The 20,601-nt window shown below is 40.5% G+C and overlaps 2 protein-coding genes and 1 long non-coding RNA gene across 8 annotated transcripts; 2 read left to right on the top strand and 1 right to left on the bottom strand.

Moving 5' to 3' along the window:
* Positions 1 to 240: 240 nt before the first annotated feature.
* Positions 241 to 737, bottom strand: LOC131120708 (uncharacterized). The gene is made up of 3 exons (XR_009127262.1): positions 578 to 737; positions 374 to 489; positions 241 to 268 (listed from the first exon to the last, which is right to left on the bottom strand). It is a non-coding gene; the product is annotated as an uncharacterized LOC131120708 (long non-coding RNA).
* A 17-nt stretch (positions 738 to 754) lies between these two features.
* On the top strand, positions 755 to 11,060 carry slc25a23a (solute carrier family 25 member 23a). Of its 5 annotated transcripts, none has more exons than XR_009127206.1 (12): positions 756 to 1,139; positions 2,215 to 2,425; positions 4,010 to 4,133; positions 4,233 to 4,320; positions 5,695 to 5,806; positions 5,941 to 6,099; positions 6,199 to 6,351; positions 7,689 to 7,802; positions 7,900 to 8,067; positions 8,164 to 8,311; positions 9,876 to 10,256; positions 10,417 to 11,060. XR_009127206.1 is itself a non-coding variant. In XM_058065246.1 (12 exons), the coding sequence occupies exons 2-12, from the start codon at positions 2,231 to 2,233 to the stop codon at positions 10,425 to 10,427; spliced, it is 1,455 nt and encodes a 484-aa protein (XP_057921229.1). In that variant the 5' UTR covers positions 757 to 1,139; positions 2,215 to 2,230; the 3' UTR covers positions 10,428 to 11,059. The 5 variants fall into 5 exon arrangements, 3 of the variants coding, with proteins under 3 accessions (XP_057921228.1, XP_057921227.1, XP_057921229.1); XR_009127200.1 differs by having other exon boundaries at positions 9,876 to 10,345; XM_058065246.1 differs by having other exon boundaries at positions 757 to 1,139; positions 9,876 to 10,058; positions 10,417 to 11,059.
* A 234-nt stretch (positions 11,061 to 11,294) lies between these two features.
* Positions 11,295 to 20,052, top strand: khsrp (KH-type splicing regulatory protein). 2 transcript variants are annotated; one of them, XM_058065239.1, is made up of 19 exons: positions 11,295 to 11,425; positions 11,498 to 11,655; positions 13,015 to 13,117; positions 13,204 to 13,257; positions 13,345 to 13,381; positions 13,458 to 13,516; positions 13,590 to 13,661; positions 13,744 to 13,801; positions 14,057 to 14,204; positions 14,646 to 14,744; positions 14,843 to 14,944; positions 15,692 to 15,794; positions 15,923 to 16,047; positions 16,129 to 16,419; positions 16,506 to 16,615; positions 16,686 to 16,774; positions 16,866 to 17,066; positions 18,054 to 18,262; positions 19,184 to 20,052. In XM_058065239.1, exons 2-19 carry the CDS (start codon positions 11,566 to 11,568, stop codon positions 19,190 to 19,192), a joined length of 1,959 nt encoding a protein of 652 aa, XP_057921222.1. In that variant the 5' UTR covers positions 11,295 to 11,425; positions 11,498 to 11,565; the 3' UTR covers positions 19,193 to 20,052. The 2 variants fall into 2 exon arrangements, with proteins under 2 accessions (XP_057921222.1, XP_057921221.1); XM_058065238.1 differs by having other exon boundaries at positions 11,332 to 11,655.
* Positions 20,053 to 20,601: the final 549 nt, after the last annotated feature.

The raw sequence follows: 20,601 nt of genomic DNA, 5'->3' as shown, positions 1-20,601 counted from the left end.
GCAATTGCCCGAATGGACAAATGACCAATGACTGTTAGCATTTTTGTATGTGGAAATGTTATATTTGGACACCAAATATGCAATTTAACATTTATTTAGATTACAAAACATTCATGAGTAATGAAGACATTGACTTTATAAGGTGGACAATCTTTGAATACACAGCCTTATGTCAGTTACGGCTTTTATAGTAGTCAAGGTGAGCGAGGATCCATCCTGAAGGCCCCAGCGTAGCTAAAGTCAACATGGTCAGGACAAACGCAGTTTCCTGAGAAACAAAATACATTCATATATTATGTTATTCATACATAAGTCAAGTCATTCTCACTTGGGTGGGAAATACATAACATCAATCATGGTGAAATGAACTTACCAATGGGCCAATTTGACATTGAGGTGGTTTGCCGTGGATTAAAGTAACCCGCTGTTGGATCAACATCTTTGACCTCGGAGCAAAGATCTGTGGAATCTTCAACAGTCCAAACATATCTGCATAAAAATGTCAAGTTTTCTGGAGATGAACAAGAATGTGAAAGTCTTTACGTCAATTTAAAGACAACAGCAGTACTATACACACCTGCTTTGCTTTAATTCTGGTGCATTTATGTGCTGTAGGAACAACCTTGATGCGTTCAAGTACACGTTTTTTTAAACAAGAATGTAAACCCAAAAAAGAACTGAACATTTTCGATCCCGTCACGCGAGTATCGATACGATGCTGATACTACAGTTGGTATCGACGCCATCGATATTTGTATCGATCCACCCACAACAGCAAACATGGTCGATGGTTAGGCATCACGAATGATGATTTCACAATACATGTAATCATCATATCAGCTCCAATGAATGTGCCCCCCCCCCCATAGTGTCCTGCCCTGAGGGACACCAACCATCAAGGGCATCTTCTTTTCTTTAACCTCGGAGGAGTGACTTGTTTGCTTCGCTTCCTGGTTCGAGGGGAGGAGTCGCTGTTAAGTCTACTCGACATTTTGGGCTGCACACTAACAACCTTCCCTGGACTGGACCACCATCATATCACAGATCATGCTTGTCTGGCGTCACATCTGGTTTCAAGACGGATTCGGGTCGTGGTGAGCCTACAGTAGATCCTTCCATGCATCCTACCATGAAAGTCTGTAAGTAAACATCAAGTCAGTGGCGTCAGTTGTTTTATTGTTAGAGAGCAGCAACTACATGCTTTTTGTAGTAGAATGTATAAGTTATTTCTGGTCAGTTCATGCAATTTGTTATGATGAAATGACCTTCTGTTACAACTGAACAGCAACAGAATGACGCCCATGAAACAGTAATGCCCACTTCACAAAGAACCGCAGTGCAGTAGGAATCTACACTAATATACTGTGTATGTATATACTTTATATACATGACAGTTGATTAGTAATTATTTTTCATGAGCCAAAAAAGGTACTAGTATGTAAAAGTGTTAAAGTTACTACACTCGTGACATGCCATTACACTTAGGTTATGCAAATACTTCCAGGAGGACATTGGTGGCCTGGGACAATTTTTTTTATTGTTTCATTCTAGAAATAAAATGAATCAAAGAAAAAAGCTAAAATGTGAAAAATAGAGCAAAATGGCAAAATACATGATAAATGCTAATTAGAAAATGTTGAAATGTTCTTCTTTCACTCACATTCATACCCACGATTTGGAGTCACCAATTAACCTAACATGCATGAGATTCGAACTCAGGTCTTCCTCATCCCCTACATCTCCTACATGCTAACCATGCGGCCCGCCTCTTTACAATCTTTAAAAAATAATAATAATAATCCTTGGATTTTTCAGCACAGTCGTCATTGGAAAAAGTTGTCATTTCTTAAAAGTTACCACTTCCACACAAAATAGGAGGAGAACTCATTCATTCATTCATTTTCTACAGCTTATCCTCACGAGGGTCGCGGGGGATGCTGGAGCCTATCCCAGCTGTCTTTGGGCGAGAGGCGGGCTACACCCTGGATTGATCGCCAGCCAATCACAAAGCACATATAGACAAACAACCATTCACATTCATGCATAACCACTCAATCACCATGCGGCCCCTTAATAATTTTAATTACAATTTTAAGTACATTACCAGTTCATGCAAATCAGCAAATTTTTTTTATATCATGAATTTTTAATAGATAATATGGTGTTCAAGGTCAGGCTCTGTTGATTGACTTGCTCCTGTTACATTCCACGCAGTTAACTGAAGGCCGTCATGGCCCCTGCAAGGACTTTGCTCCGGAGGGCCCGCTGTCAGAACGGTGCATCCCCAAGTCAGGACCAGGAGAGGGAGGAGTACTGGGGAGAGCTGTTTGACCAGCTGGATCTCAACAAAGATGGATTCATTGACATAGATGAACTACGGAAAGGGCTGGCAGGTCGAGGACTATCCAAAGCTTCATTGGAGAAGGTTAGATTATTGTTTACCCGCAGATGCCTCCATTTGAAAGTGGACATTTTTTGGACACTAATCCCCAAATAAATCCTGTACAGACATGACTTAAGACATTTAAGTGTGAAAATGAGCAGCTGTCCACAACATATACAACCCAAGTAAACAATACGCTTTATGCTGTTTGTTTTTTGTTTTGTGGGTCACACAGTTGTCCCAGTGTGTTCATTAGTGTGCATACGTAAAGGGCAAATGATGTCTATTTTGGTTTGCAAGGAGCAGGACTTGGTAAGATGACACGGGAGACAAACCAAAGGCTGCTTGGGTAGCACTCTCTTTCAAAACAAAAACTAGAAGTTACACAGATTATGCATTGAATCAACCTATTAATGTGTTAACATATCGTAAATCAACTATACCATACTTTTTCTACTAGCTCGCATACAGTAGGTCGATAAATAAAAAAAGGTACTAGTATGTAAAAGTGTTAAAGTTACCACACTGGTAACATGCCATTACACTTGGGTTATGCAAATACTTCCAGGAGGACATTGGTGGCCTGGGACAAATTTTTTTTATTGTGTCATTCTAGAAATAAAATGAATCAAAGATTCTAATCAAAAATTCTAAAATGTGAAAAATAGAGCAACATGGCAAAATACATGGTAAATGATAAACGCTAATAAGAAAATGTTGACATTTTCTTATTTCACTCACATTCATACCTACGATTTGGAGTCACCAATTAACCTAACATACTCCATCGCTGCCCCCACTCTCTGGAACTCTTTGCCCCACTCACTCCGTGCTTGCCCTGACCTTCCCACCTTCAAAAAACAACTAAAAACCCACCTCTTTAAATCTGTTTTTAATGTCTAACCTTCTATATCTGACTGCTGTGCCCCGCCCCGCTTTTTTAACTGTGTACTAACCAATGAATGTTGTATTTTGGTGTGTCTTTTATTCTGTTTACTTGCTCTATTCAACTTCATTCTTTTGTAAAGTGTCTTTGAGTATCTTGAAAAGCGCTATACAAATAAAATGTATTATTATTATTATTATTATACGTGAGATTCGAACCCAGGTCTTCCTACATCTCGTAACCATGCGGCCCGCCTCTTTACAATCTTTAAAAAAAAAAATTTCAGCACAGTCGTCATTGGAAAAAGTTGTTATTTCTTAAAATTTTCCATCCATCCATTTTTTTTAATGCCGCTTATCCTCAGTAGGGTCGTGGGTATGCTGGAGCCTATCCCAGCTTCGGGCGAGAGGGGGGGTACACCCTGGACTGGTCGCCAGCCAATCACAAGGCACATATAGACAAACAACCATTCACACTCATCCACCATGCGGCCCCTTAATAATTCTAATCACAATTTTAAGTACATTACCAGTTCATGACAGTCCAGATTATGCATTGAATCAACCTATTAATGTGTTAACATGTTGTAAATCAACTATACCACACTTTTTCAACTAGCTCGTATACAGTAGGTGGATAAATATGTGTAGTTTATCAAATTGCTGATTAAAAATAAATCCTGTTTAAATGTCCATAAGAGAGCGACAGATGCTATCTCACCTTTAAGTCTGTGTTTTTAGATTGTGGAAGCAGGGGACACCAACCAGGATGGGGTACTTGACTTTGAGGAGTTCATCCGGTACCTTCGTACTCATGAAAAGCAGCTGAAACTCATGTTTCGCAGCCTGGACAAGAACAATGACGGTCTGTGTCCGTGCCCTGTGCACGTCTGAATGATAATTACCGGCCTGTTTTGTTTTAACATGGTAACATAACGTGTGTCTTTGAATGGCTGCCATTCAGGTCAGATAGATGCTGCGGAGATCCAGCAGTCGCTCCACGCTGTTGGCTTAGACATCAGCCTCAGGGCCGCCACCAGGATTTTAAAAAGGTGTGTGATTAATGTGTCCGAGTCATAAATATGGAACCCTCCTTGATTAATAACAATCACCATCTGCATTGCTTTCATATGTCATATAATGTGAGTAATAACTTATAAATACATGACAATGCAGGTAAAATAAACTAAGATAAGGTAAAAATAAGGTAATGTCTTTTCATCAAGTGTTGAGATTTCGCATTTTGTCAGTCCTTCAACGCATCACGGTTGCTGTATATACTGTATATAACTGTATAACTGCTACTAGGGTTTCTTGAAATAGTCAACTATTCGACAATTCGATTCGTAGGAGTCTGATTGGACTCTGCCATCGAATTATACAGGATAAAAATGTCATGTGATCAAGTTACTATTCTGACCACGGCTTCTGTTTAATGTTTTTGTTGTAAATAGCTCATTTTGCTACAAAAATGTGTAGTAAGATTAAGATTAAGATTAAGATTAAGATTAAGATTAAGATTAAGATATGCCTTTATTCGTCCCTCAGTGGGGAAATTTGCATTGCACAGCAGCAAGACTACAGAGTCAGTCAAGCAGTACAAAATACACAATATAGAAAAATAAACAATATAAACAACCCAAGTATTAACAAAAATCACCAGTTTTTCCCAGAGTTCTATACAATACAGTATGTAGATAATATGAAACCAGATGAGATATATATAACCAGTCTATACACTGAGATCCTGTTAGAGAGTTAATATGACGCATTATGGAAATACTTCACATAGAACTTAGTATATTGCATAGTAACAGAAGACCCACACCTACCACCCATTAAGTTAGACAAGGGGTGGGCAAACTGCGGCGCGGGGGCCACATCTGGCCCGCCAAGTGTTTAAATACGGCCCGCCTGTTCTTTCCAAAGTATTTCATTGAAACTTAACATACAACCTGGCATCATGGTTTTTGATGGTTTAGGTAGCTTTTTTTTATTTTTTTTTATCAATTTGGTTATTTGATGGTGGTCTGCTGTTTACAAAGTGCTTCTGAAAAAAGGGACACAAGCACATATGCTAGCAGGTTGCACGACACTTTTACAGATACAATAATTCCAGGTGGACTGTTAGAATTATATGTGTAAAATATATAGCCCCCCGTCCATTTTGTTAAATCAATGCGGCCGGCCAGTCAAAAAGTTTGCCCACCCCTGAGTTAGACTCTATTCAAGTTTTGTTGGTACAGTATAAATAAATAAATGGATATTATCAGTTTCTCAATATTATTTCAACTCATGGGTGCATGACATACATTTCTGTCCCCTGCATGACAGAAAATAACTGAGAAGCACTGGTATAAGGCAAAGCTAAACAACAAATGTCTTGTAATTTGGTTGTCAATTTCATATTAATATGTGTCACCCAGTATAGACCAGGATGGGAACATGACCATTGACTGGAATGAGTGGCGTGACTACTTCCTGTTTAACCCACTCACAAACATGGAGGATGTGGCACGCTATTGGAAACGTTCGATGGCAAGGCTACACGCACACAAAAAACATATGCTACAGTTTCTTGTTGTCGCTGTAACATGTAAACGATATTATGATATTACATATGCTATTGAAAAGGATCCATAACTTTTCTTTTCAATCCCTGCGCTGGGTAGATGCTGGATTTAGGCGAGCAGCTGACAGTTCCTGATGAATTTTCCGAAGAGGAGAAGAAGTCTGGTTATGTGTGGCGACAACTAATGGCGGGAGCCTTGGCTGGATCAGTATCACGGAGCGGGACCGCCCCCTTAGACCGCCTCAAGGTCTTCCGTCAGGTCAGTTTAGAAGTATTAGTGTGACTCTTCTACCAGAACTAAATGATCATTAATGTGTATATTCATTGCTTCGTGGTGATAATATTTTCTTCATGACAGGTTTATGGTTCGTCTGTGTTTCGAGGGAACGTGCTGAGTGGTTTCCAGTACATGTTAAAAGAGGGAGGAGTATCGTCATTTTGGAGGGGCAATGGAATCAACGTTCTTAAAATTGCCCCCGAGACTGCAATCAAGTTCACAGCTTACGAGCAGGTGAAGTGCAAGACACTTTCCCTGATTTACATAATCCCTGCATGTGTGGACATAAGTACTATATATTTACACAGCGGTTATTTAGTAAAAAACATACTGTTTACACAACAATTATTTAGTAAAAACAGAAATTATTTGGTCAGTTTGTGTTATTTTCACATAAAGATATGTTGTCAAATTCCGGCCTTATTATGTTCATTAACACATTCATTCCCAGCCATTTTTCAAAAGACAACCCCTTCAGTACCGGACATTTTGGACAATGTTGACTGGTCTTTCAAGGCATACAGAATATATTGTGTTCTATAGCTATATAATAGCTATAGAGCACCGCTCCCAATAGACTTCTACACCACTATGTACATCTGTGTAATACTTGCTTTTAGTCAGTATAGTTACTCCAGACCCCATTCACTGTGCAATATCTGATCAACCTCCATGTGCAATATTAAGGGCTCTAAATGCAATATACTAAGTTCTATGTGAAGTATTTCCATAATGCCTCATATTAACTCACTAGCAAGATCTCAGTGTATAGACTGGTCATATATCTCATCTTGTTTCATATTATCTACATACTGTATTGTATATAACTCTGGGAAAAACTGTTGATTTTGTTAATACTTGGGTTGTTTATATTGTTTATTTTTCTATATTGTGTATTTTGTACTGCTTAACTGACTCTGTACTCTTGCTGCTGTGCAATACAAATTTCCCCACTGAGGGACGAATAAAGGCATATCTTAATCTTAATCTTAATCTCTATATTAGAGATGTACAATAATTATCAGTACGGATATCAGCATAAAAAAATCGGTTGATTTCAGTGTCTGATTTTTTTTCCCGATCATGAAACGTATCGGCTGATATCAGTATCCGAAATTGAGAGTTGAACAATATCAGCATATCGGTTGTCTGAAAAAAAAAAAAGTCAATATCGGACATCACTAATATGTATCACACTTTTTTCATCAGACAACAAAAAGTTTCTACCTTTTTCCGTTCTATAGTAATTAGTAGAACATAGGTACTCAACATGCAATTTGATTCTTGAATATGCTTTTTGTGTTTTCCTGGTTTTCCTAGTTTCAGTTTCAAGTTCAGTCTGTACAGTACAGATACATGAGTAGATATTATCATTTTCTCAAGTATTTCAAATTGGAGGGGGGAGGCATGACAGAAAATAAATGAGAAGCACTGCCCTTGACGAGCCCGCTCTGTGCATGTAATCATCACATTACAGAGGATAGCTTTGGGGGTGGAATTAGGCTTTGCTACAAGTAAGGCCGCTAAATAACTGTGCGTAATATATTGTAACATATATTTTGATCTTCTAGATCAAGCTCCTAGTGTGTGGCAGAAAAGATACCAAGAATCTAAGGATTCATGAGAGATTTCTTGCCGGCTCTTTGGCTGGGGCAATAGCTCAGACAGCCATTTACCCATTAGAGGTAATATCAAGTATAATGCACAATGTACTCTTGCCTGGAGAAAATAGTCATCCTAATTATTTTTACTGCTTTTGTGCCTCTGTCTTTTTCTTGACAGGTTCTGAAGACTCGCCTCACATTAAGAAAAACAGGCCAATTCTCGGGTATGACTGACTGCGCCAAACAGATCCTGCAAAGGGAAGGTGTTGCAGCCTTCTACAAGGGTTATGTGCCCAACATGTTGAGTATTGTCCCTTACGCCGGCATCGACTTGGCCGTCTACGAGGTCAGATCAACCTCACGGTTGCATGTGTCCCATATATATATAGATATATTTAGTACATGTATGGTTGAATTCCTTTTAACCTGCTCCATTCCTCAGACTCTAAAGTTTGCATGGCTGAATAGGAACAGAGGGGTGGCTGACCCGGGGGTCATGGTACTGGTCGGCTGTGGTGCAGTCTCCAGTACATGCGGGCAGCTGGCAAGTTACCCTCTTGCACTGATCCGCACCCGAATGCAAGCTCAAGGTTAGGAGTCTTGCCTTGTTGACTGTTTAGCTTTTCGCCGCTAAGCGCGTCTGCAGGTCTCAATTTTGTTTTTTTTTTGTGAAATTCCACCACAAGCCCACTACTAGTAAAACATATAATAAAGTCACAGAGTTTACCAACTTGACATACAGTATTACTGGATTTGAAATACTGCATTGAAATGACACAAAACCTGGAATAACATGATATGTTTTGACATTCATGCTGTACGTTATGCATAGACAGACAGTGTAACCTGAAACTCTACAGGTTGCAGCAGGCATGTGACACTGAGGTGATGATTGTAAATTCTGTATGAGAGGCCATAATATGGGTTGAGTTTGCACATATTTTTCATCATTAATCATCCCCACACATTCATGATTGAGTATTCAGGACCCTGCAAATTTGCATTTTTTAATACAAAAAAAATATATTTATTTATTTATTTATTTGCTCAATAGGTCAGTAATCATACAGGTAAAATGTACAGCACACATAGACGTTGAAATTTTGCACTTTATTCGGCTGTTCTTAGCTGTTTGTGTACAAGCATACAAAAGCTTATTTGTCTTTGGCATCATCGATCATCTAATATTAGTGTTGACAATCTGTACATTTTTATAACTTTGAAGCGGGAATCTAAGATTAAGATTAAGATATGCCTTTATTCGTCCCTCAGTGGGGAAATTTGCATTGCACAGCAGCAAGAGTACAGAGTCAGTTAAGCAGTACAAAATACACAATATAGAAAAATAAACAATATAAACAACCCAAGTATTAACAAAATCAACAGATTTACCCAGAGTTCTATACAATACAGTATGTAGATAATATGAACGAGATGAGATATATAACCAGTCTATACACTGAGATCTTGTTAGATAGTTAATATGAGGCATTATGGAAATACTTCACATAGAACTTAATTAATTGCATTTAGAGCCTTAATATTGCAAGTGGAGGTTGATCAGATATTGCACAGTGAATGGAGTCTGGAGTAGCTATACTGAATGAAAAAAACAAAGTATTGCACAGACGTACATAGCGGTGTAGCGGTTACATGTATGTTGCGTTGTTAAAAAAAATGTATTCCTTATTTGAAAACAACTCAACTTGACACTTTTTTATGTAGCTCAAATGTACTTAGAATTGAAGTAAACAACATATATTTATTGAAAGTAATCATGTAGTATATTGCATTTAGAGCCCTTAATATTGCACATGGAGGTTGATCAGATATTGCACAGTGAATGGGGTCTGGAGTAACTATACTGACTATAAAAAAAAGTATTGCACAGTTGTACATAGTGGTGTAGAAGTCTATTGGGAGCGGTGCTGGTTGTACAGCCTGACAGCTGCAGAAAGAAAGGACCTGCGATATCGCTCCTTCACACACTTGGGGTGAAGCAGTCTATCGCTGAAGGAGCTCTCTAGTACATAATAATAATAATAATAATAACAGTACATAATAATAATAATGTAGAGGTATGTTTGACAACAATGTTTATGTGTTATGATGTAAATGAGCATGCTTATGGACGTTTTTCTCTCTCTTCCACAGACTCACTGAAAGGGTCCACGAAGCTCTCCATGTCCTCCTTGATTCGCAATATCGTGACCCAAGAGGGTTTGGCGGGCCTTTATCGTGGAATTTCCCCCAATTTGCTGAAAGTCATCCCTGCCGTCAGCGTGTCCTACGTTGCATACGAATACACGAGGATAGCCCTGGGAGTGGACGTGGAGGGTAGGCGGGGAGGTAGAGGGAAGATGTAGATGGTTTGTCGTGGTTGGTACATACAGATCTGTTGAACCTGCATGAGGAAATGGACCTTGACAGTGGATGAATTCATGGCCACTGTGATTGCAAGTGAAAGAGACAAGACATCCCTTGCCTTTGGATGACCTCACCTGACCTGGCAAGTTGCTGTGAGAGATTTAATGTGTGAGTTGCACTGCATGGCATGCCAGCGGTTGTTGCGTAATAAACTAATGAACTTCCCGTCAAGACTTGCATGAAGTGAAAGGCAGCAGGTAGAGGGCGTATAATAAGGAATGCTGTGTTTTGAAATAGAGGATTATACAGCTTTTTCTCCACCTCACAGGTGAACTGTAGAGAAGATGGATGCCTGGCATGAGGACCAATCCAGCATTCTGAAGTCACTGCAAATTTTTACACTTTTAATGTGGACTGAAATGTCTTAAGCAAATGGTGAAAACACTGAAGAACAGAACTCAAAAACGGTGTTCATTCAAAGGATAAATGGAGAACATATTTTTATGGAAGTATTACAATAAAACCTCTAAAGGTCACACAAAAGGAATTTACTGAATGCTGATTTACCTGAAGAAGTGTTGGGTTAAGTGTCGCTGTCTATCTACAATGCAACTTCCAGATTATAAATGAGATAAATATTTTGTATTTATATTTATTTATATTTATATTTTTTAAATATTTTTTATTGCAATCTATAGTGCCAGTATTTATTTTTGAATGTCTGCATTTTATTTGTCATGATGCTTACGTTGTGTTGAGCTGTTGTTGTTGTTGGGTGGGTTTGTTGATTTCAGTGGGAAACATCAACTCGATAAGTAAGTGCAAACCTACCTGTATTTGTTTTTGAATTATTGACTTTTACAACACTGTATATTAATTGTTATTATTTTTGCATTATGTTGGCCCTGTAGTTGATTCAATGGGAAACATCAACAAATAAGTGGAATTAATCAAGCTAGTTCTCGTCAGTTAACCGAATATAGACGAGGACATGATAATAAACTAGTCGGTTAAAATATTAATTTCTCCAGACTTATAAACACAATATACAAGAACAACACAACACACCAGAACGAGAAGTTCACACACGAATAATAAACGATTATAAATATGGGGGAAATAGATACGTACGTCATAAATGAAGTGCAGCGGCCATATTGGAGCGGTATGCATGCATTAGGTTGAGAACGTGATCGCACCCCACACCAGCAGGTGGCGCAGTTTGTGGCGGTAACATTCTACTTCAATCTAGAGGGAAAAGGCTGAGGAAAGGCCGGACGGGGGAGGGCCGAGGGTGCATTGATTGGTTATTTTAAGCAGGGAACTTTGCCGGCGTGGTAAGTGATCTCCCTCACATTGGTCTTCTAGTGTCGCTCTACACCAGCTTTGGCCTTCCCGCTTCTGCGCAGCCCGACCCGGCCAAAGCTACCCGGCCTGCCCCCTGTGTGTTTGTGTCATTCTCCTTCTTGGAAGCAGCATGTCCGACTACGGATCTTTGCCGACCAATGGCGTCGGCGCCGGAGCTAAAAAGGATGCGTTTGCAGACGCGATGGAACGAGCCAGACAGGTAAAGCCAATTGTTCGCACGCTGGCGAGCAGGTTAGCTTGTGGTAACAGCAGCTAGCTGGATTATCCTTGTCGTTAGCTTCCGTTGACTAGCTAGCTTGTAGCTTCGTGCTACCGGTGTCCCGCGGTAAGTTAAGGCTTTGTGAGGTGTGCTGCGTTTTACACTTTTTAGGTTGTACAATTTGTAACGCTACGGTCCGAAGTATACCTTTTACAATACTTACAACTTAAGCGATTTGAAGTTTCGCAATCCCGTTATCTGTCGACAAGTTTCACCCCGACCGCGTATGTTTTTATCCAATGTGGTCGTAAACATATGCCGTTATAACGACACAAATTTAGTGGAGCTAAATAATAGGTGTACTAGTTGAGAATACGCTGTTATAAATTACGATTAAATATTATCACCGACTGCACGATTTTACTAAACTGATTTGTTTAGCACCACAAGTAAACCCGAGAGTCTTGTTTTCATTCTGAGGAGACAATGCCGTTTTTAATTGTATTGAATGAACTACATTGCAACAGACCCCAAAACCAAGAGTAGTTCTAATAATTTATGATATCTAGAAATTGATATAATACCAGAGTTGTACATTGACTGTCAAAGATGCTTGCTTTCGCTAGTTTACATTCTATTAAATATTAGGGGTGTAACGCCGCCATTGTGGTTTGGTACGTACCTCGGTTAATGTAATAATTTGGTTCATTTACCAAAATCCATCCACCCTTCTGTTTTCTATACCGCTTATCATTATGGTTGCGGGGTATGCTGGAGCCTATGTAAGCCAAAATGCAAATATATGTTATGTTAGTTTGAATAGAACACTAAACTGCTGGCAGGTAATTTTCAACAAAAGAGTAAAAACATAGATATAGCATAAAGAGAATGTTAAGGAAATCTCGTATATTTTGTGCATTAAAGCTGCTAAACAATCCAAAGTAGGTCAGTGTGCTGTCTTGTGATATGAACTTTGTGTTTTAGTTAGCAAAGCAAATGAGGGTAATATCTATTAAACAAATTTTAGTTCTAGAATCAATAAAAGGCTAATTGGAAGGGGGTTGAGGGCTGCAGGCAAAAACTGCCCACCGGGCCACACTTTGGACAACCCTGGTCTCTCGTTACGACTGCACTTCCATGCAAAATTACAATATCGGCAGTAATGGCAATCTTCGATAATGGCAGTATTTCATAGACTGAAGCCTGATGTAGCATTTAAAACAAATCCGTGTTTTGTTTACATTCTTCCGAAGTCCCATATATGATGATGCCGTCGTATTGTGTGCATTCAGCCTGATGCCAACAATGTTTTTTTTTTCATGAAATCGGTCACCAAGCTTATATTCCGCATCTTTCTAGATCGCAGCTAAAATCAGCGGTGAGACTGCTCACCTGGCGAGCAACAATGGAGGAGCGGAGGGGTACCCCTTTGCCGCACAGAAACGGTCCCTGGAAGGAGCAGGTTGGAATTCAAGCTCACGCTGTCCTTTTCCATTTTGTCGGAAACTGACATCATCATTACAAGGATTAACTTTTCCTTTTATTTAGACGAACCAGACGCCAAGAAGCTAGCGTCACAGATTGAAAGAGATTCTTCATTGTGTACGTTGAATATGCACATTGATTCCTCACAAATGCTGGATCCTCTCACTTTCCAGCCACTCAAACGTTTTTCTCCTTCTCTTGCAGCCATCGGAGCTCAACTGGCCGCCCTGTCTCAACAAAGGTATAAATAAACATTTCATATTAATGTTGTTTAGTCTTTTGGCACCCAGTGATGAGTGTGTAATTATTGTCAACAGTATGAGGCCTTCGACAATGACAGAAGAGTGCAGGGTGCCTGACGCCATGGTTGGTCTCAGTAAGTACTTTTTTTTTTGTGTCGCCCTACAAGCGTCGAAGCCAAAAATCTAATGCTCTGCTTACCTTTCAAGTCATCGGCAGGGGAGGTGAACAGATCAACAAAATACAGCAAGACTCCGGCTGCAAGGTCCAGATTGCACATGGTGAGATGAAGGACAGCATAAAGGTCACATTTACACAAGTTGTTTTGGTTTTAATGTGGGTTTTCCATAAATGTTTCCACAGACAGCGCCGGTCTTGCGGAACGAAGCGTTTCTTTGACGGGTTCACCTGAAGCCATACAGTATGTTCAGACTCCTACTTAAAACTAAATCAAAACCCAAAGTCTTCATTTATATTGTTTAAATGTCATTAGTCTGCAGTTTTGAAGAAACGGTTGTCAGAAAGGGGTTCTCATTGCAAAGTTATTCAATCTCACAGGACGTTTTATTAAGTCAAGGTCAACATTTTCCTGTTGACTACCCTTCCAATTGCTGCTCTAACTTTCAATTTCTTACCAAGTTGTTGTCATGCGAATGAAAACGTTGTCTGCTTCTAGGAGAGCCAAGGCACTCATCGATGACATTGTCTCAAGGGGCCCCGATTCAAGCAATGGGCAGACAGGTTCCATGCAGGAGATGATCATCCCTGCAGGCAAGGCCGGCCTCATTATAGGCAAAGGAGGAGAGACCATCAAACAGCTACAGGTTAGACTAATTAAATCTGGTTTAATGTTGGATATTATTCACATATTATCCAATACTGGTGCTTTTGGAGCCATTGCTTAAACTGTGCCTTAATTGGTCTTTAAAAGGAAAACATATCATTGTTGTCTAAAAGCAATGCCTTTTTATTATTTTAGTAATCTAAATACTTCAATTAGATAAATAATTGAGTAATAAATTCATCAGTATGAAATAAAATCCGGTAGTGTAAACGTCATGACATTAGTCACCTGACATTGACAACAAAGTGGTGAACAGACGTCTCAAACAACACACACTGATTTCATCTTGAAATAATGAAAATTAATACTAAACTTGCAGAACATTTCAGTATTCAAATTGAAGGTTTAGGAGCATTTAATTTAGAGGTTCCCTCTTCCAGTTATTCACCTGTCTCTCTTTCAATTGTGTCCAACATTAAAGGAACGAGCCGGAGTTAAAATGATCCTCATTCAAGATGGATCCCAGCCGCCCAACGTAGATAAACCACTGCGCATCATTGGAGACCCTTTCAAAGTGCAGGTTCTTGAAAGTCCTCCCAGATCCAAAAGGAATCTTCTCTCATTTTCTTTCCTTCCACTCTTTTGGTTGACTGTGGTGATGTTTTTTTTTTCTTTCAGCAAGCGAAGGAGATGGTCAATGAGATTCTACGGGAGCGAGATCACGCTGGTTTTGGAGACAGGAACGAATATGGCTCAAGAATCGGGGGAGGTGGCATTGATGTGAGTGTGATCTGTGGTTTTTGTTATACTATATGCTGGAAAACATCATTTATGATTGGTAACTACAGTAAACCTCGGATATATCGGATTCAATTGTTCCCACTGGCTTTGTCCGATATAAGCGAAATCCGTTATATGCGTATACCGGAAAATGTCCGTTTTACGCATATATCGGATTTATATCCGGTATATGCGTAAATCGAATTTTATCTGTTATAAAAAGGCACTTCCTTGACTATGTTTCCAATGTACCTGGACGCGCAGGCAACGCTGCAAACGACGTCGTATAGCGGCCTGTCACGATTCGGCGAATCGGAGCGCCACGATGCGGCCATCCGATATATGCGAGGGAAATTTAACGGAAATGCATTGGAACGGGACTGGAGATTTTGTCCGAAATAGGCGAAATCCGTTATATAAAAAATCCGATATATGCAATGAATTTTTATTGGAAATGCATTACAGAAAAATCGGTTCTTTTTTATCTGTCCGTTGTGAGCGAATTTCCGATATATCCGAGGTTTACTGTACTTACAAAAAGTCGAGTAATGTACTGGAAGATCTTAGTCTGTAAGAGTTTTTGTTCCTACGATAGCGTTAGTCGGTGTGCGTCGGAACTTCTACCTAAATTCAGATCGAGTCCAGGCTATGGGCACAGGGCTTGACAGACTCACTTGAATAATAACCTTCAAATGACCTGGTGGAAAAGGGTTTTAGTCATGTATTGTACATGTTGGATTTTTACAGATAGCTGTTCCCCGCCATGCAGTGGGTGTCGTCATTGGACGGAGCGGAGAGATGATTAAAAAGATCCAGAGTGATGCTGGAGTTAAAATACAGTTTAAACCAGGTGAGTGTTTTTAGTTTTTAGTTCTAAAATGGGCGTATGTGTTCCATTCCATGGTCCTATGCAGTTTCTCGGTTGGCTTTTTTAATACACACGTGCATACTTACATTTTCTTAAACCCACCCTTTCAGATGATGGAACTGGCCCGGAAAAAATTGCTCATATTTCGGGTCCTCCTGACCAGTGTCAACATGCAGCCTCCATCATCACAGACCTGCTACAGAGTATCCGTGCACGAGACGAGGGGGGCCAGGGGGTAAGATGGGGGCAGAAATGACCGATTTTTGCAACAGTTCTTTGCTGGTCAGTATTTTGACTCAAGACTCTTGTTTCACAGGGCCCCCCTGGTTCAGGGATGCCACCCGGCGGACGAGGACGGGGTAGAGGCCAGGGGAACTGGGGTCCCTCGGGGGGAGAGATGACCTTCTCTGTTCCTGCTCACAAATGCGGACTTGTGATTGGCAGAGGAGGGGAAAATGTCAAATCCATCAACCAACAGACTGGCGCATTTGTTGAGATGTTACGTCAACCACCACCGGATGGTGACCCAAACTTCAAACTGTTCACCATCCGTGGATCCCCACAGCAGATAGACTATGCAAAGCAGCTAATAGAAGAGAAGATTGAGGTACAGTCATGGAATTGCAACATAAAATGTGATGCCGTGCTGGGCTCACTTTGAACAATGGCTATTTTATGTATTTATTTTATTAGGCGCCGTTGTGTCCTGTGGGTGGCAGTCCTGGTCCAGGTGGTCCTGGTGGTTCGATGGATCCCTACAACCCCAACCCATATAATGCTGGAACTCCTGGTGGTGCACCGCAGTACGTAAAACACTTGAATGTGGAATTTTCTCAAGTTATCCCCGATTTTGAAATACATTGTCTTTTACAGTGGTGGTGCACCCAGTGGCCCACAGTACCATCCTCAGGGTTGGGGGAACAACTACCAGCAATGGCAGGCCCCAGGGCCACATGACCCTAGTAAGTACCCTTTTTTCAAACACTTATTTTTTGTTCAATATTAACTTTGTCAGATGTACAGTAGTGATTCGTCCTCATCTCTTGCCACCAGATAAGGCACCAGCAGACCCCAATGCAGCATGGGCGGCCTATTATGCACAGTACTACGGTCAGCAGCCAGGGGGCGCCATGCCAGCCCAGACCCCAGGTGATCCCGGAGCACCAGGGGAACAGAACCAAGCGGCGCAGACTGCCGGTGGCCAGCCAGACTACACAAAGGCTTGGGAGGAGTACTATAAGAAGATGGGCATGGGTGAGCGGGCTTGTTTTCAGTTCTCTAGACTTAGTTGCTCTCTGTGTGTGATAGAGGCCAACAAAATGTCAAATGGATTCTTTCAGGTTTTTTTTTTATAAAAATTATTCATAGCGGTAGAGAATTAATGAATTATTGCAAATATCTATAATGTCTTTTTCACAGTGAGATATGCATGACCATACACTTCTAAAGATGATGCACAAGAAAGCCTGCATACGGTTAGCTGAAGACAATCAGACTAAGGACACTGATGAATGGAACCATGTCCTTTTTGGTCTAAGGCTTGTAAAGACTTATATAAACTTACTTGGTTCAGACGGTGTCAAGCGTGTCTTGTCAGCACTCAAGCATGGTGTTTGGAGTGCCGTGGTATGGGACTACATGAGTGCTGCCAACACTGGGGAGCTCAATTACAGGATGCATTACTCAATTACCCCTACTCCTGGCCCGAAAAAGGCCGCCGCCATCCAAAATGGCCGACTTCCTGTTCGTTTTGCAATATGGGTTCTTGAGACTTTTTGGTCCGTCCTGTCACGATAGACGTCTCCACCAAGTTTCGTGACGATCGGTGAAACTGGTGGCGGGGGCCAATTTTTTTTTTTTTAATTTCAAGGTGGCGCTAGAGAGCCAATTTTGGAACATTATATTTGAAACCCATAAAATATCAAATTTTTCCCCAGACATGATGCGCTCGCCAAATTTGGTGAGTTTTCGGGCATGTTAAGGCCCTCAAAATGGCGCTGAAAGAGGGAGAATAATAATAATAATAATAATAAACATTACGATTACAATAGGGCTTTCGCACTGGTCAGTGCTCGAGCCCTAATTATATATATTTTTTTGTTGGAATACAATAAACTGCAAAATTTGAGGGTAGTACTGTGTAGTCCAAGTGAGACTGTATTTGTATAATGCGATGGTGATAGTGATTTGCCAAATGACACACAAGAGCTAACTGCGTTTTTGTTATTTTTGTTTTTTCAGTTCAGCCTGCAGGAGGGGCAGCGGCTGCTCCGGGGACAGCGGCTGCTCCAGCAGCAGCTGGAGGAGCAGCAGCAGCAGCAGCAGCAGGAGGAGGCCAGCCGGATTATAGTGCGGCCTGGGCGGAGTACTACAGACAGCAGGCTGCTTACTATGGACAGGGAGGGCAGGCACCTGGGCAAGCAGCTGCCCCACAACAAGGACAACCGCAGGTACATTTTTTTTTCTTAAATCTAAAGAATTACCCTAGAGCAGGGGTGCTCACACTTTTTCAGCATGCGAGCTACTTTTAAAATGACCGAGTCAAAATGATGTACCCACTACAAAAATGCAAAACATCTATTTATTTTCAAATGTATTGAGGATTATTTGTACGTACAATGTATGTTGATGTACCTTACATAACCAAATGAGCCAATATTGCAAAACACACATAATTAACTATTAACATTTTTTGTAATTACCTGAGTTTACTTTGATGACTTGCACTGAATTGAACCAGCCAGGGATGCATAGTCCGGACAGTAGCTGCTGATAGCCAGCCTCAAGCACACTTCCAAATGTTTATGAGTCATGGATAATATCCGTATCACAATATCCGTATAATATTCCATATATGTGATATGTTTTTTGCCTTTTTACTTGGTCCAGTTTTTGCCTTTTTACTTGGTCCAGCTCCTTCACTCATTTTAGTGACCATGAACTTTAGCGAGGGCTTTAAAATCTCGCAATTCGCCGACTAGCTTAGCACTTTGCATCTTTGTTTACGCATGAGCGGTGACCTAAAGGTCAAAATTCAGTTGTCATCTGATTGGTTGTCCTGTATGTCAATCAAGTAACGGGGATGGATGATAGGCTGAGACGTTGAGACGTTGTTTGATTTGATTGGTCGCCCGAAGGGCAACATTCAGTTGTCATCTGAATGGCTGCCCTGTATATCAATCAAGTGACGGCATTGATGCTGGGATAATATTTTTTTAATGTCACGCCGCGATCGACCAGCGATCGACCAGTACCACCTCCGCGATCGACCGGTAGCTCGCGATCGACTTAATGAGCACCCCTGCCCTAGAGGTCTCTAGCTTGTCATAGAACTTTACCAATCGTATGTTCTATGTGATTTCTCGTTTCAGGCCCAGTAAAGAGGTTGTGGGTATGCGGATGGTTTTGTCTGCTCTTGGGACTTCTGCTGATAGGTATTTCCATTTTGGCTTCAACAATTCAAGACAATGATTTCAGTCTCCTTTTTTTTTTTTATTTTAAAAATCAAAATTTGTCAGTTGACTGATCTATTCTCCCCTACCCTGCCCTCCCCCTGCGACGAAACAAGGCCTGCGACGAAACAAGGGGGTAAAAGTTTTCTCATGCATTGCAACACGGCACTAAATAATTGTTTATAGAATCTGTTTGCTCCTTCAGCTCTCACATACATATAGGTTTGTTTTACTTTTTCAAAACGTTGTAAAATTCTAAGTATCTATACTGCAGAGGCGCTACAATACTACATTTTGGGTTTCACAATTCAGGTTAATAGTTTCACTTTGCGATATGTTTTATGTTGAAATTCTGTTTTGATGGCAACATTTTTCTTACTTTTGGTACCTTTTTAAACCTCATTTAAAATATGTATCAGTGTTGAAATTGCAGTTGTGATTGACCATAAAATTCTTATTTTTAATTTTATTCACTGTAAAAAAAACAACAACAAAAAAAACAAGTGTTTTCCAGAAGAGGATTGTGCGTGTGTCTGTACGCAACGTATGCTACTGAACAGGAGAACGTGTGCAAGTTTGCTGTAATATGGCATCTCATATGTTGGTTGTGTATGCATGTATGTGTGGGTGTGTCTGCCCTCTGCTTATTTCTACAACGTAATCGATGGACAATTTTTTTTTCTTTTTCCCCCTCCAATAGGCTCTGTCATTGTATTTTCTTATTTTTTACAGCTTGTTTTTAAATACTTAAAATAAAACATTCAGATCCAACAACTTTTGGAAGTTAATCAGTTGCTTCACTGCATTAGATTTAATACAGGTGCCTCTCAATAACGTTTCTTTGTTCATTCATTTCAGGAGTTTGATTCAAATTGGGCCCAGTGGTTAGCATGAGACTTGAGTTTGATTCCACTCTCGGGCATCTCTGAGTTTGCATGTTCTCCTCGTGCATGCGTGGGTACTCCGGCTTCCTCCCACATTCCAAAAAACATGCTAGGTTAATTAGCGACTCCAAATTGTCCATAGGTATGAATGTGAGTGAATGCTTGTTTGTGTTTATGTGCACTGTGATTGGCTGGCAACCAGTCCAGAGTGTACCCCGCCTCTCGCCGGAAAACAGCTGGGATAGGCTCCAGCACACCCGCGACCCTCGTAAGGATAAGCAGTAGAAAATGAATGAATGATTCAAATTGAGGTGTACCTGTAGGTATTAGTAAGAACACCATGTTTTTTTGTTTTTTGTTTTTTTCAAATAAAGTGCTTCTTACTAATGCAACATTAAATGGCGTGACACGTACTGTGGCTACATGTGTCCAGGGTGTACCCCGCCTCTCACC

Source organism: Doryrhamphus excisus, chromosome 1 (assembly GCF_030265055.1).
Source record: "Doryrhamphus excisus isolate RoL2022-K1 chromosome 1, RoL_Dexc_1.0, whole genome shotgun sequence".
Lineage (NCBI taxonomy): Eukaryota > Metazoa > Chordata > Actinopteri > Syngnathiformes > Syngnathidae > Doryrhamphus > Doryrhamphus excisus.
Note: the sequence above shows the minus strand (reverse complement) of the source record. Positions and strands in the feature narration are given on the sequence as shown.